Genomic DNA, 16,143 nt, shown 5'->3' with positions numbered 1-16,143 from the left:
ATTTTGAGATGGAAAATGCACTTAAACTCAACATAAATTTGAGAATATTTGTGTAGACAAAAAGTCATTTTAATGAGGGCATTCTTGAGAAATCCACCCCTAGGCCTTCACACATAGCTTATTCAAGACTATACAACTATGGAATATAAATTCCACTATACAATGCTTACGTGATCATTAATAATAAGCTATACGTTACTTTGAGATGTGGATGTTAAGTGATTGGGTAGGATACTCACTGGCAAAGTTTCATGCTAGCCTGGAAACTCATAACATACACATTCATACCTCAGCAAAACTGTAAGATAAGGACCTTATGCGTCAGTAGAAAATGGCAGAACCTGTCAATATTAATTCTATGAATTTCTGGTTTCTACTCAGTCTGCTACTCATATAAATTGAAGAGTGTGGAAAATGCTATTGTAAGTAAGAATAATCCTGCATAAAATTTACTGTCAGAAGATGCTAATTTTGCATTAATTTCCTGAAATGTCAGCAGTGAATACTGATAGAGATATAATCCAGATGCGCCAATTGAGCTTTACTATGAGTAGAACATTAATTTTCCCCTTTGCAATATAGTACTTAACATCTGTGTTTAGAAATATAACTTGAATTATCCACGCATAATTTGATATCTAAATCACTGGCCACAAACAGATTTCTGGTGTTCACACTTAGAGCCAGGTGCTCATTAGCCGGAGACACCGTTAGAATAATATAGATTTTCTTAAACATTTATTTTGCCCTCTAAGTGATCAGCCAAAGGTCGGGCTTCTCCTAGCCCAGTACACTATTTATGTAACATCAGTTAGTCTCCTCCCTCCTTTTTACTTTCCCTCTTGAGCGGCTGGCTCACTGACAGGGAGAGACTGTGCAGGGAGAGGGGCGCTGATATCTAGCTGTGCAGCTGTCCTGAAATGTACCTGGGATTTGTTTTCATCAGGGACGGTGGACAGCAGACGTGGCAATGAATGAAGTTTACACTCACACAAACCTAGAAACTGGAGGCCCAGCATGGCGTGCAGGGTCGTCAGGAGGCAGAGACGGGAGAGGGCAGAGCGTGCCCAGAGCCTTTACTGGGGTTTTTGTGGGAAGGAAGGGGCGAGGCAGGGTAGGTATACTGAGTAATCTCAGGACTGGAATGTTTGAACAGTTTCAGTGGGCTTGGCTCTAGAGGTGGTCCCTAGTTATCCATGCCTAGCCCTGGGGGGAAACTCTGCGGGGAGGTGGTGTGTGAGAGTTTGATAAAGGAGATAACTGGGGTGTGGGCTCTGGATTGGTTGGTGTGTTTATCAAAGATGCGCTCCCAGGGGAGTCATTCACTACCTCTAGGAATTAGCTTCCCTGGTAGAGTTTCCAGGATCAAGGGCCTACACGCCAGAGCTTCAAGAATACTGAAAATAATGAAATAGAGCCAATAGAGCAGCCTTGCCTTTGTCATCAGGCTAAATAAATCTATGTGTCACTATCTGGGTTGTTAAAAGATTAGTGTAGCTAGCTACTGTTAAGTTAACCACATAGATCAGAATCCCACGGTATTGCCATTTGTCTCCCCAAAACAAAATTCTCACAAAGTGAAAAGAAAACAAAGGGCTGACACAAGTGACAATTCATTAGTGACATTAAACAAAGAGGAGGAATATGAAGTGTGCATGTAGCCACCAGTGTTTTTCACAGTAACCAGGCAGGGGTCCTTCTCACTGGGACAAATTTGGAAGACGCCTGACTGATGACCAAGGCAATAAAAAGAGGATTTCGATGTTCTTGACTGAGCGTATACTTGGTTATGATGCAGTCATTTGAAAAGGCTGCCTTGAATACTTTAAAGAACTAACTACCTTTTGTAGCTAATTTTCCAAAATAAGGACAATTACGACCCATCTTTTTATACAGATAACTTAAGGTGATGCAGATAGACAGACAGACAACCATACTGGCCTGGGGTTAACAAGAGATACGTAATGAAACACCTAGGCTCCTTCTTCTGGAAGGGAGTCATCTAATATCTCTGGCCCTTCTTTTCTTCATCCTAAATATGAAATTTTTAAAAAAATAAATAAATTTATTTTTTGGCTGTGTTGGGTCTTCATTGCTGCATGCGGGCTTTCTCTAGTTGAGGTGAGCGGGGTCTACTCTTTGTTGCGGTGCACAGGCTTCTCATTGCGGTGGCTTCTCTTTGTTGCAGAGCACGGGCTCTAGGCACATGGGCTGCAGTAGTTGTGGCACGCGGGCTCAGTCGTTGTGGCTCGTGGGCTCTAGAGCACATGCTCAGTAGTTGTGGCACATAGGCTTAGTTGCTCCACGGCATGCGGGATCTTCCCGGACCAGGGCTTGAACCCGTGTCCCCTGCATTGGCAGGCGGATTCTTAACCACTGCGCCACCAGGGAAGTCCCCTAAATATGAAATGTTTGGATAAGATGATCTCAAAGGATTCCTCTAACCACAAGACACACATACACACACACACACAGCGCCATCATTATATCCCTGGGATGTTGCCTTCTTAAAATAAGGTGGTTAAATTGAAAGATATTTTGGAATGAGTGGTGAATTAAGCTTGATTTTGGACACCGAGTCCTACAAGATTATTATTTTCCCTTACTCACTATGCAGACCCTATACTGCGTGGGTGCAACCTATTTTTATGTTTAATACATTTGCACTGAGAGGATTTGTTAGGAACTTAAAAATGCAATTGGACAAGCAGGTGATTTAATCCATTCGGTCCCCCACCAACGTTTCTCATTTGGACGATATAACTTGCATCCGCCATAGGTCAAGGGAAGTGCCCGTCAATAGTTTTTTTAGGCAGCAAGCCTTTCCTATTGGTCCCCAGAATAACCTCGTCATACCTTAGAGGTATCATCGCCTTCATCCTCATGCACTGAGCTGGACGGTGAAGGAGTTGCAGACTTGCTTCCGGGAGGAGACGGCGAGTTGTGGGGGACACTGCTTCCCCCCATGTTCAATCCAAGCTGAGCACTTAGCTGTGATTGGTTGATGGTGGTGAGCTGGCCATGCTGCATCATGCCTGGCTGCTGCCTGAGCTCTGCAGGCTGACCCCTTGGTCTCATGGCCGCCATCTGAGGATGGGAGCTATACTGACTTCCTTCTGGGCTCCGTATATCTTGCATCTGTAAAAAACAATGCAGAGGAATAATTTTTCACAAAACTTGTTTCTGGAAAAAATTTTTTAAATTCCTTAGGCTTTAAAAGTCCGTTAGGATGTCCTGCTAAACTATACACATTTCCACCCCGTCCCTCAGAGTAGGATAATCCTAACAGTATATATCACCCTGAATTTGAGAATTCAGTCAACATCACATTTCATTACTCAAGACCTGGCTGATTATATTTACAGTCCTTCTTTACACGGCAATGAAGTGCAAACATATAGCATTAACAGCTATTTATGGTATAAGTTTCAAAATACTGATGCTTATTAGAGTGTCAATATTATATAATTATTAGTGATTACAGCATTCACAGTAATTCATGAAACTCTATTTCTTTGATTCTCATCATTTAAAAAAGGTTTTGAAAGTTAAGCATACTATGGTTCTCAGTTTACTTCTATATAGGCTAGTACTGGCCAAATGATCTACGAACTTCCGACTCAGAACATTTACAGGCTGGTATTAACCAATTGATTAATTGACTATTGAAATGATTTGACTACACAGTCCGATTTGAAAGTAAAGCTCTAAAGTTGCAAGGTCACCATATTAATCCATTATGCTATCTGGGTCACTGCTTTTTAGCCTTAATGAGACTCACTGTTACAATTCAAGCAGTGAATTTCATCTCTGCAAGAATTAGAATTAAAAGCATTGGAGGATGAAGCTCTTAACATATCTAGAGGTCAAATGTGTTGTCAGAAGAGTGTGGTGGATTTCACTTAATGTTTCTCTGGCATTTTCAAACTTAAAATAATGGGGACTATTTTGTGGTGCTTACAGAAGCAGCTCAGTTTTGTTCACTCTGAAGGGCATTGGGGAGTTCATGCAGGTAGAGGGTTTATAAAATAAGAGAGAGAAAAAGAGAAACAAATGGAAAAAAGGAGGGCAGTGAAGAGATATATGTTAACGTTACATCTGGGAATGGAAAAAGTAAAACTAATGTTACCTTTCTCTATTTCATTTAAAAATGAAATATAGTGTCAGATATTACCACCATGACATGGAAATAATGAAAAGGTCAATTAAATAACTTAGTCATAGGAATTTTTTTCTTTTGGTAATAAAATCATTTTCTACCAATGCTCTCTAGTCATTTTACCAACCTAGTTAGACCTCCCTGAAACTGGAGTGGTGACTGAAGAGGTGTCTGCCTGTGTTCTCTGTATTAGGTTTACTGTCTCCACCATAAGGCATCTTATTAGTCAATACCTTTTGACCTTTCCAAGTCTTGCTACTGCTTCATCTTCAGACTCAGTTCTAGGAATCCTAGACTCTGGTTCTCCTGGGTGAAGGGTTAGTCTGGCTCTATGGCTTTGTACCCATTGATTGCCTGGTTTAAATCAACCTTTTTCCCATAATTTAAACCACGTTCCTCCAATCCTTCAAAAGTAGCTCATAGCTCTCCTTTTTATGAAACCCCTCAGTAAGCAGGTATCACTATTCAATGATACATGTGAGCGCTGCAGAGGCTCTAGTGACACGTTCTCAATCTACAGAAGAGGAGACTGAGGGGCTGTGAATGTCTGTTGAATGAATATATAAATGAATGACTAAAACCCAGAGATCTTAAATGACTTCCCCGAACCACACAGTTGGAGTTAAAACCTACATCTCTCAATTCCAGTCTTTGATCCTTCCCACTGTATTAAGCAGCTGATGCAATATTTTACGTATCCCAAAGAGAGAGTTATAGTTAATTAAAGATAGTCAAAAACACCCATCCAATATTGCCTACCCAAATCCATGGTTTTTATCTAGTCCATTCATGTTACCTCCACTCACATTTACTAAAATAGTTTTTGTTCCTGCTTAACTGTTCCTATAACTTCCATAATCTGACCTTCCCTGTGAAATAATACTAGCTTTCACAGTTATTCATAAAGTTGTGCCACTGAGTCTTTTTCAGGCCCATACTCTAAGGCCCTGAGGTCCTATTGTGTTCTTCCTTAGACCCTTAGCATGTAGAACTGGTCTCTCATTGTGGGCACAGAGCAATGGGTGCCCATAAAGGGCACTGTCCTATACAGGGCAGCTCCCTCTCCCAGCCCTGCACCAAATAAAGCACTCACACGCATATTCAAACATCTGTTTGTAGAGGGCACATTTGTAGAGCCCTGCAAATTAAAAATGTTTACTAACAAAATCATACTTTAAATTATCTTTCCAAACATATGTAGCTAATTGATATCTTTATTTCTCTGTCACATAAATCCCAGGTTACAAGCATGAACAGTTGTAACCTATCGGGAGCCCACTTCTCACTCTTTCAGAAATATTGTGGTTTCCACGTGACATTGCAGAAGATGATCTCTAAATTGACTTACACACAGAATTTCCAGATTTACGACTACAAATTTCACTTTAGAGCACCTATCTCTTCCTCCATTTTGTAATCCTTTTTATTGTTTTATCATGCTAATTAGTGTGGTGGGTAGATCTCTGAGAACTAACATTGTATTTCCACCTTTGTTATATTAGTAGAAGGAGGTGGGCATGGTGGAAGGGGGTAGGGAATCAATCTGGGTCGGGACCACAGAGTACTCAACAGGGTACCACTTTTTCAACAGACTCATCATTAGTTCAAAATATGGTGTCACCAATGGTGTTAGGCCAGCAGACAGCAGCTTTAACACTGAATCAAAGAATAATTTTCCTTTGTGGAGGGTGGCAAGCACAAATCAGAGAGCATACTCATCTCTTTAGGCCTCAGATGCACTTAGAAATAGATCTTAACACCCTTGGTGACATTTCTGAATTAGGAGGAGTTTTTCCATTTCACCTTGCTTTGACAGAAGTCAGTTTACTATTTATCACTGCCTAATGTATAATATGGGGCAAAGTAAACTGGAGGGACTCTGATTACTGAAAACTAAGAATAATTAGTCAGCTCATTAAGGTAAGCAAATGTTCTGATTACTGGTTTCCTTCTAGGAAGATAGTGACTAACTACAGGTCTTAATGTGAAATACGAAACTTCAACTTGCAAAATATTATTTCCTGTTACTCTCCAGTATTTTCAATTTACCGTGAATAATTCACTTAAGTCATGCTTAATCTCAACTGCTGTTCTGATTCCTCCCAGCTCCTTCACTGACTTTATTCTTCTTACAACTTTCCACCCCTAAATGATTCCCTAACATTCTGTTTTTCAGTCGCATTTCTTCATCCAGCTAAGGTGCATCATGATTTCGTTAATGGGGAACGTTCTAAATGAAAACATACAATTCTGGCCCAAACTCCAGGTCTAACTCTGCTAGATGTCACTACTTGGACATCACCCCTGCTGGAAAACTGAATAATGTCTTCTTTCTCAAAACTATTTTGTACTCTGTGTCCAATTTTTTTCGATGATACCTTCATCCTCCCTGTCACTTCTACTCTAAATGTTCTAGTAATTTTGGGTTCATTCCTTTTCTATCAAACTCTTGTGAGTTCCACTGAGTCTGCTCTACAATACCTGTTCCATCTTCCCTTCGTCTCACTCACACACCATTCACGTATTTCAGGCCTTCATTTCATCCTCACTTGCAATAGCTACTTAACTAAAAAGAATATCTTCACATCCACCCCAAAAAGTACTGTAAAATTAATCTTCACAAGCCAGACTCAAAACCTTCCCAGTGATATCTGCCTACCAAATTGAATCCAAACTGTTTAGCATGCCATTCAAGATTCCAAATGAACTTTATTCCTTATAAGTGTCCTTCACACACTTGATTGTTCAACCAAACCCAACTAATTGCTTTCCTTTGCCTCTCTCTCCCTTGAACACGCGTCTTTCTCTATGCTGCTCTTTCAGCATTCACTTTCTGAGCATTTGCTGTTTGAACTTTTGAAAAACAGTTACAAAAAAACTTTGCTCAGTGATTTCTGGTTTGCACAGAACTTTTACCTCCTGGGCCTCGTAATTCCCCTTTGAGGTAGTCCTATAGAAATGGCTGTTTTGTACAAGTTTATTGAGAATGGTAGAGGATAAATGGTCTCAGATCTCTCTACCAACGAAGATTAAAGTAGAAATAAGTTTATTTTACATATTTGTGATCTTTTCACAATTCCACGACACCATTACCATATTCACATATCCAAACCCTGAATATACTGGGTTGGCCAAAAAGTGCCTACGGTTTTTAAGTAAAAATAAAAGACACATTTTTCATTTTCGCCAAGAACTTTATTGAACGACGTATTCACCCTTTTATTCCACTACCTTCTGCCATTTTCCAGGCAACTTCATAATTCCATCGTCCCAAAACATTTTATCTTTTTGAGCAAAGACCTGTTCCAGGTGCCTTTTTTTTTTTAACATCTTTATTGGAGTACAATTGCTTTACATTGTTGTGTTAGTTGCTGCTGTATAACAAAGTGAATCAGCTATAAGCATATGTATGGCCCCATATCCCCTCCCTCTTGCGTCTCCCTCCCACCCTCCCTATCCTACCCCTCTAGGTGGTCACAAAGCACCCAGCTGATCTCCCTGGGCTATGCAGCGCTTCCCACTAGCTATCTATTTTACATTTGGTAGTGTATATATGTCCATGCCACTCTCACTTCGTCCCCAGCTTATCCTTCCCCCTCCCCGTGTCATCAAGTCCATTCTCTACGTCTGCATCTTTATTCCTGTCCTGCCTCTACGTTCCTCAGAACTTTTTTTTTTTTAGATTCCATATATATGTGTTAGAATATGGTATTTGTTTTTCTCTTTCTGACCTTCTTCACTCTGTATGACAGACTCGAGGTCCATCCACCTCACTACAAATACCTCAATTTCGTTTCTTTTTATGGCTGAGTAATATTACATTGTATATATGTGCCACATCTTCTTTATCCATTCATCTGTCGATGGACACTTAGGTTGCTTCCATGTCCTGGCTATTGTAAATAGTGCTGCAATGAACATTGTGGTACATGACTCTTTTTGAATTATGGTTTTCTCAGGGTATATGCCCAGTAGTGGGATTGCTGGGTCATATGGTAGTTCTATCTTTAGTTTTTTAAGGAACCTCCATACTGTTCTCCATAGTGGCTGTATCAATTTACATTCCCACCAGCAAGAGGGTTCCCTTTTCTCCACACCCTCTCCATCATTTATTCTTTGCAGATTTTTTGATGATGGCCATTCTGACCAGTGTGATACCTCATTGTAGTTTTGATTTGCTTTTCTCTAATGATTAGTGATGTTGAGCATCCTTTCTTGTGTTTGTTGGCAATCTGTATACCTTCTTTGAAGAAATGTCTATTTAGGTCTTCTGCCCATTTTTGGATTGGGTTGTTTGTTTTTTGATATTGAGCTGCATGATCTGCTTGTACATTTTGGAGATTAATCCTTTGTCAGTTGCTTCATTTGCAAATATTTTCTCCCATTCTGAGGGTTGTCTTTTCGTCTTGTTTATGGTTTCCTTTGCTGTGCAAAAGCTTCATTAGGACCCATTTGTTTGTTTTTATTTCCATTTCTCTAGGAGGTGGGTCAAAAAGGATCTTGCTGTGATTTATGTCATAGAGTGTTCTGCCTATATTTTCCTCTAAGAGTTTTATAGTGTCTGGCCTTACATTTAGGTCTTTAATCCATTTTGAGTTTATATTTGTGTATGGTGTTAGGGAATGTTTGAATTTCATTCTTTCACATGTAGCTGTCCACTTTTCCCAGCACCACTTATTGAAGAGGCTGTCTTTTCTCCATTGTATATTCTTGCCTCCTTTATCAAAGATAAGGTGACCATATGTGCGTGGGTTTATCTCTGGCCTTTCTATCCTGTTCCATTGACCTATATTTCTGTTGTTATGCCAGTACCATACCGTCTTGATGACTGTAGCTTTGTAGTATAGTCTGAAGTCAGGGAGCCTGATTCCTTCAGCTCCGTTTTTCTTTCTCAAGATTGCTTTGGCTATTTGCAGTCTTTTGTGTTTCCATAGAAATTGTGAAATTTTTTGCTCTAGTTCCGTGAAAAATGCCATTGGTAGTTTGATAGGGATTGCATTGAATCTGTAGATTGCTTTGGGTAGTATAGTCATTTTCACAATGTTGATTCTTCCAATCCAAGAACATGGTATATCTCTCCATCTATTTGTATCATCTTTAATTTCTTTCATCAGTGTCTTATAGTTTTCTGCATACAGGTCTTTTGTCTCCTTAGGTAGGTTTATTCCTAGGTATTTTATTCTTTTTGTTGCGATGGTAAATAGGAGTGTTTCCTGAATTTCTCTTTCAGATTTTTCATCATTAGTGTATAGGAATGAAAGAGATTTCTGTGCATTAATTTTGTATCCTGCTACTTTACCAAATTCATTGATTAGCTCTAGTAGTTTTCTGGTAGTATCTTTAGGATTCTCTATGTATAGTATCATGTCATCTGCAAACAGTGACAGCTTTACTTCTTCTTTTCCCATTTGGATTCCTTTTATTTCTTTTTCGCCTCTGATTGCTGCAGCTAAAACTTCCAAAACCGTTTTGAATAACAGTGGTGAGAGTGGGCAACTCTGACTTGTTCCTGATCTTAGTGGAAATGGTTTCAGTTTTTCAACATTGAGAAAGATGTTGGCCTTGGTTTGTCATATATGGCCTTTATTATGTTGAGGTAGGTTCCCTCTATGCCTACTTTCGGGAGAGTCTTTATCATAAATGAGTGTTGAACTTTGTCGAAAGCTTTATCTGCATCTATTGAGATTACCATATGGTTTTTATCCTTCAATTTGTTAATATGGTGTATCACTTTGATTGATTTGTGTAGATTGAAGAATCCTTGCATTCCTGGGACAAATCCCACTTGATCATGGTGTATGATCCTTTTAATGTGCTGCTGGATTCTGTTTGCTAGTATTTTGTTGAGGATTTTTGCATCTATGTTCATCAGTGATATTGGCCTATAGTTTTCTTTTTTGTGACATCTTTGTCTGGTTTTAGTATCAGGGTGATGGTGGCCTCGTAGAATGAGTTTGGGAGTGTTCCTCCGTCTGCTATATTTTGGAAGAGTTTGAGAAGGATAGGTGTTAGCTCTTCTCTAAATGTTCGATAGAATTTGCCTGTGAAGCAATCTGGTCCTGGGCTTTTGTTTGTTGGAAGATTTTTAATCACAGTTTCAGTTTCAGTGCTTGTGATTGATCTGTTTATATTTTCTATGTCTTCCTGGTTCAGTCTCAGAAGGTTGTGCTTTTCTAAGAATTTTTCCATTTCTTCCAGGTTGTCCATTTTATTGGCATATACTTGCTTGTAGTAATCTCTCATGATCGTTTGTATTTCTGCAGTATCAGTTGTTACTTCTCCTTTTTCATTTCTAATTCCCTTGATTTGAGTCTTCTTCTCCCTTTTTTCCTTGACAAGTTTGGCTAATGGTTTATCTGTTTTGTTTATCTTCTCAAAGAACCAGCTTTTAGTTTTATTGATCTTTGCTGCTGTTTCCTTCATTTCTTTTTCATTTATTTCTGATCTGATCTTTATGATTTCTTTCCCTCTGCTAACTTTGGGGTTTTTTTGTTCTTTCTCTAACTGCTTTAGGTGTAAGGTTATGTTGTTTATTTGAGAGTTTTCTTGTTTCTTGTGGTAGGCTTGTATAGCTATAAAATTTCCTCTTAGAATGGCTTTTGCTGCATCCCACAGGTTTTGAGTCATTGTGTTTTCATTGTCATTTGTTTCTAGGTATTTTTTTATTTCCTCTTTGATTTCTTCAGTGGTCTCTTGGTTATTTAGTAGCATATTGTTTAGCCTCCATGTGTTTGTATTTGTTACAGTTTTTTTTCCTGTAATCGATACCTAGTCTCATAGCATTGTGGTAGGAAAAGATACTTGATACAATTTCAATTTTCTTAAATTTACCAAGGCTTGATTTGTGACCCAAGATAGGATCTATCCTGGAGAATGTTCCATGAGCACTTGAGAAGAAAGTGTATTCTGTTGTTTTTGGATGGAATGTCCTATAAATATCAATTAAGGTCATCTTGTTTAATGTGTCATTTAAAGCTTGTGTTTCCTTATTTTCTTTTTCTTTTTTTTAAAAAAATTTATTTATTTAATTTATTTTTGGCTGTGTTGGTTCTTCATCGCTGTGCATGGGCTGTTCTCTAGTTGCGGCAAGTGGGGGTTACTCTTTGTTGTGGTGCATGGGCTTCTCCTTGCGGTGGCTTCTCTTGTTGCAGAGCACGGGCTCTAGGTGCACAGGCTTCAGTAGTTGTGGCTTGTGGGCTCAGCAGTTGTGGCTTGTGGGCTCTAGAACGCAGGCTCAGTAGTTGGGCACATGGGCTTAGGTGCTCTGTGGCATGTGGGATCTTCCCGGACCAGGGCTCGAACTGAATTCCCCTGCATTGGCAGGCGGATTCTTAACCACTGTGCCACCAGGGAAGCCCCTCCTTATTTATTTTCATTTTGGATGATCTTTCCATTGGTGAAAGTGAGGTGTTAAACTCCCATACTATGATTGTGTTACTGTCAATTTCCCCTTTTATGGCTGTTAGTATTTGTGTTATGTATTGAGGTGCTCCTACGTTGGGTGCATAAATATTTACAATTGTTATATCTTCTTGGATCAATCCCTTGATCATTATGTAGTGTCCTTCTTTGTCTCTTGTAACAGTCTTTATTTTAAAGTCTATTCTGTCTGATATGAGAATTGCTACTCCAGCTTTCTTTTGATTTCCATTTGCATGGAATATCTTTTTCCATCCCCTCACTTTCAGTCTGTATGTGTCCCTAGGTCTCAAGTGGGTCTCTTGTAGACAGCATATATACAGGTCTTGTTTTTGTATCCATTCAGCCAGTCTATGTCTTTTGGTTGGCACATTTAATCCATTTACATTTAAGGTAATTATCGATACGTATGTCCCTGTTACCATTTTCTTAATTGTTTTGGGTTTTTTGTAGGTCTTTTCCTTCTCTTGTGTTTCCTGCCTAGAGAAGTTCCTTTAGCATTTGTTGTAAAGCTGGTTTAGTGGTGATGAATTCTCTTAGCTTTTGCTTGTCTGTAAAGGTTTTAATTTTCTCTGTCGAATCTGAATGAGATCCTTGCTGGGTAGAGTAATCTTGGTTGTAGGTTTTTCCCTTTCATCACTTTAAATATTTCCTGCCACTCCCTTCTGGCTTGCAGAGTTTCTGCTGAAAGATCAGCTGTTAACCTTATGGGGATTCCCTTGTGTGTTTTTTGTTGCTTTTCCCTTGCTGCTTTTAATATTTTTTCTTTGTATTTAATTTTTAATAGTTTGATTAATATGCATCTTAGCATGTTTCTCCTTGGATTTATCCTGTATGGGACTCTCTGTGCTTCCTGGACTTGATTGACTATTTCCTTTCCCATATTAGGGATGTTTTCAACTATAATCTCTTCAAATATTTTCTCAGTCCCTTTCTTTTTCTCTCCTTCTTCTGGGACCCCCTATAATTCGAATGTTGGTGCATTTAATGTCCCAGACATCTCTGAGACTATCCTCAATTCTTTTCATTCTTTTTTCTTTATTCTGCTCTGCAGTAGTTATTTCCACTATTTTATCTTCCAGGTCACTTACCCGTTCTTCTCCTCAGTTATTCTGCTATTGATTCCTTCTAGAGAGTTTTTAATTTCATTTATTGTGTTGGTCATCATTGTTTGTTTGCTCTTTAGTTCTTCTAGGTCCTTGTTAAACGTTTCTTGTATTTTCTCCATTTTGTTTCCAAGATTTTGGATCATCTTTACTATCATTACTCTGAATTATTTTTCAGGTAGACTGCCTATTTCCTCTTCACTTGTTTGGTGTGGTGGGTTTTTACCTTGCTCATTTATCTGCTGTGTATTTCTATGTCTCCTCCTTTTGCTTAACTTACTGTGTTTGGGGTCTCCGTTTCACAGGGTGCAGGTTTGTAGTTCCCGTTGTTTTTGGCGTCTGCCCCTAGTGGCTAAGGTTGGTTCAGTGGGTTGTGTACGCTTCCTGGTGGAGGGGACTAGTGCCTGTGTTCTGGTGGATGAGGCTGGATCTTGTCTTTCCCATGGCAGGACTGCGTCCGGTGGTGTGTTTTGGGGTGTCTGTGAACTCAATATGATTTTAGGCAGCCTCTCTGCCAATGGGTGGTGTTGTGTTTCTGTCTTGCTAGTTGTTTGGCATAGGGTGTCCAGCACTGGAGCTAGCTGGTCATTGAGTGGAGCTGGGTCTTAGCGTTGAGACAGAGTTGTCTGGGAGAGCTCTTGCCGATTGATATTATGTGGGGTCGGGAGGTCTCTGGTGGACCAATGTCCTGAAGTCAGCTCTCCCACCTTGGAGGCTCAGGCCTGACACCCGACTGGAGCCCCAAGACCCTATCAGCCACATGACTTTTGGGAAGTCTGAGGTCTTCTGCCAGTGTCCAGTAGGTGTTCTGTAGGAGCTGTTCCACATGTAGTTGTATTTTTGACGTATTTGTGGGGAGGAGGATGATCTCCACGTCCTACTCCTCTGCCATCTGGAAGGTCCTTCCCAGGTGCCTTTTACAGTCTTCCAGGGAACTGAAAGTTTTTCCATTAAAAGAAAGACCTAAATAAATGGAAATCCGAAGGTGCAGTGTCTGATGAATACGGAGAATGAATGTGAACTTCTCAGCCAAGCTGTAACAGTTTTTGTCTGATCATCTAAGAAACACGCGGTCTTGCATTATCCTGATGGAAGATAATGAGTTTTTTGTTGACTAATTCTGGATGCTTTTGTCAAGTGCTGCTTTCAGTTGGTCTAATTGGGAGCAGTACTTCTTGGAATTAATCGTTTGGTTTTCCAGAAGGAGCTCATAATAAAGGACTCCCTTGCAATCCCACAATATACACAACATCAGCGTCCTTGGATGAAGACCAGCTTTTGGTGTGGTTGGTGGTGGTTCGTATCACTTACCCCAGGATCTCTTCCATTTCACATTACTCTACAGTATCTACTTTTCATCACCAATCACAATTTGTTTTAAAAATGGAACGTTTTCATTACATTGAAGTAGAGAATCTCATGCGGAAATATGGTCAAGAAGGTTTTTATTTTTGCTTAACTTATGTGGAACCCAAACATCAAAGGGATTAACATAACCAAGCTGGTGCAAATGATTTTCAATGCTTGATTTGGATATTTTGAGTACGTCGGCTATCTCCCGCGTGGTATAACGTTGATTGTTCTCAATTAATGTCTCGATTTGATCGCTATCTACTTCAACTGGTCTACCTGACTGTGGAGCATCATCCAGCAAGAAATCTCCAGCATGGAACTTTGGAAACCACTTTTGACATGTTCGATCAGTCATATCACCTTCTCCCTAAACTGCACAAATCTTTTTTTGCATTTCGGTTGCGTTTTTACCTTTCTTGAAAGAATAAAGCAAAGGGACTTCCCTGGTGGTCAGTGGTAAACAATCCTCCTTCCAAAGCAGGGGACACAGGTTCGACCCCTGGTCGGGGAACTAAGATCCCACGTGCCGTGGGGCAACTAAGCCTGTGCACCACAACTACTGAGCCTGCACCTCAATGAGAGAGCCCGCATGCCACAACTAGAGAGAGAGAACCCACATGTCTCAACAAAGACCATCCTGCGTGCTGCAACTAAGATCCAACACAGCCAAAAAAAAAAAAAAAAAAAAAAATTAAAAAAAATTTTAAAAAGAGAAATAATAAAGCATAATATCCCCAAAATGTTGTTCTCTTCCACCTTCAATATTAAAATGGCTACACAAAAATTCACCCATTTTGATAAGTCTTTGTTTAAATGCATGCTGATATGACAGCTGTCACATATGATCTAACAAAATTGTTTTGAATGAAGTTAAAGACAACTAAGTGCTATTCTCATAGCCACCTTACGGAAGAAAATCAATGAGCCTTTTGGGCAACCCAATATTTTGAAGTGAAGTTCAAAAGTCAGCTCATCTACAAAGCTTTAAGAACCTTCTTATTATGAACTGCCAAAGCATTCTGTTTATACTTTCTTTGTGGGACACTACTTTTAAATTTCTTAAACGTGTACTCCTAGACAGTAATCATGATTTGTACATGACTAATGCAATTTTCAATCCTTCCTGAGATCTCTTTTAGTTACATTAGGTATTCCAAGTATTCAAAAAATACCTGCCTAGTCAGTACATAAATGAAGAAATAAACACTACAAGTATAAACTGACTTTAACCAGTTTGATGATCTTTATTTTTTCCTGTGAACGTCATCTAGCATTAGTCCCAAGATGAAAAGAAAATATGAATAATGTCTGCTTCCATTTGTGGCAGAAACCTCAAGCTGTACCCTCTACCACTCATTTACTTTTGTCCGGAGGGACAGGCCTCCGGTAGTTGGCTGTCTAGCTGGAAAGCTGGCTAACAGAGGGCACTGCCTCCTTCCTTTGCAGCTCTGTATGGCCATGTGACCATGTTTTGGCTACTGAAATATAAATGAGAGTGCTGGGAGGTACTTCCAAGAAATCTCATTGAAGGAAGGGTTCACATTCTTTTGTTCCTTTCTGCTGGCAAAAATGTGGGTGTGATGATTAGAACTCAGGAAAATGTCTCGGACCAGCGCCCTTAGGATGTTGGAGGCACAGGAAAGAAGCTTGAGTGTCCGATTATCATGAAGACACCGGACCCTGGACAACCTACTTACTGTGGGAGTATTTAATGTGGAAGGGAAGAAAATGTCAATCTTTTTTCAGTGGTTTTGAGTTTCCTGTTATACGTAGCGGAACTAATCTTGACTGATACACCCTAATAGATTATAAACTCAAAAAAGCAGGGATAGAATCTACTTTGTTTACCATTTTAGCCCTAGTATCTAGCACAGACCTTGGCACATAGAAGATACTCAACACATATTTTCTTGAGTTCCACTGAATAGATGCTCAGGTACATTTAAGATTGATGACTCTGGCTTCACATAAATAATACCACAAACCCTTGATCTTTGGGAAACTACCTTTGCTAAATTCTCAGGACTCAAATGTCTCAAGGTACTTTCTAACCTGCGTGCGAATTTCTCATTTTGTTTATTTCAAGCCCAGTGAGCTTTGCTTTTT

The 16,143-nt window shown here is 39.6% G+C and overlaps 1 protein-coding gene across 2 annotated transcripts in view; it reads right to left on the bottom strand.

Moving 5' to 3' along the window:
- Positions 1–16,143, bottom strand: part of TOX (thymocyte selection associated high mobility group box) — a 298,253-nt gene that overhangs the window by 44,444 nt on the left and 237,666 nt on the right. For both annotated transcript variants that reach the window (XM_027128039.1, XM_027128040.1), the window contains one exon: positions 2,857–3,138. In XM_027128039.1, coding sequence (XP_026983840.1) covers positions 2,857–3,138 — 282 coding nt within the window. The remainder of the gene's footprint in view (positions 1–2,856; positions 3,139–16,143) is intronic.

This window comes from Aethalodelphis obliquidens, unplaced genomic scaffold, assembly GCF_003676395.1.
Source record: "Aethalodelphis obliquidens isolate GAN/ISIS:26980383/991018 unplaced genomic scaffold, ASM367639v1 scaffold33, whole genome shotgun sequence".
Classification (NCBI taxonomy): domain Eukaryota; kingdom Metazoa; phylum Chordata; class Mammalia; order Artiodactyla; family Delphinidae; genus Aethalodelphis; species Aethalodelphis obliquidens.
This window is presented reverse-complemented; position numbering and strand designations above follow the sequence as displayed.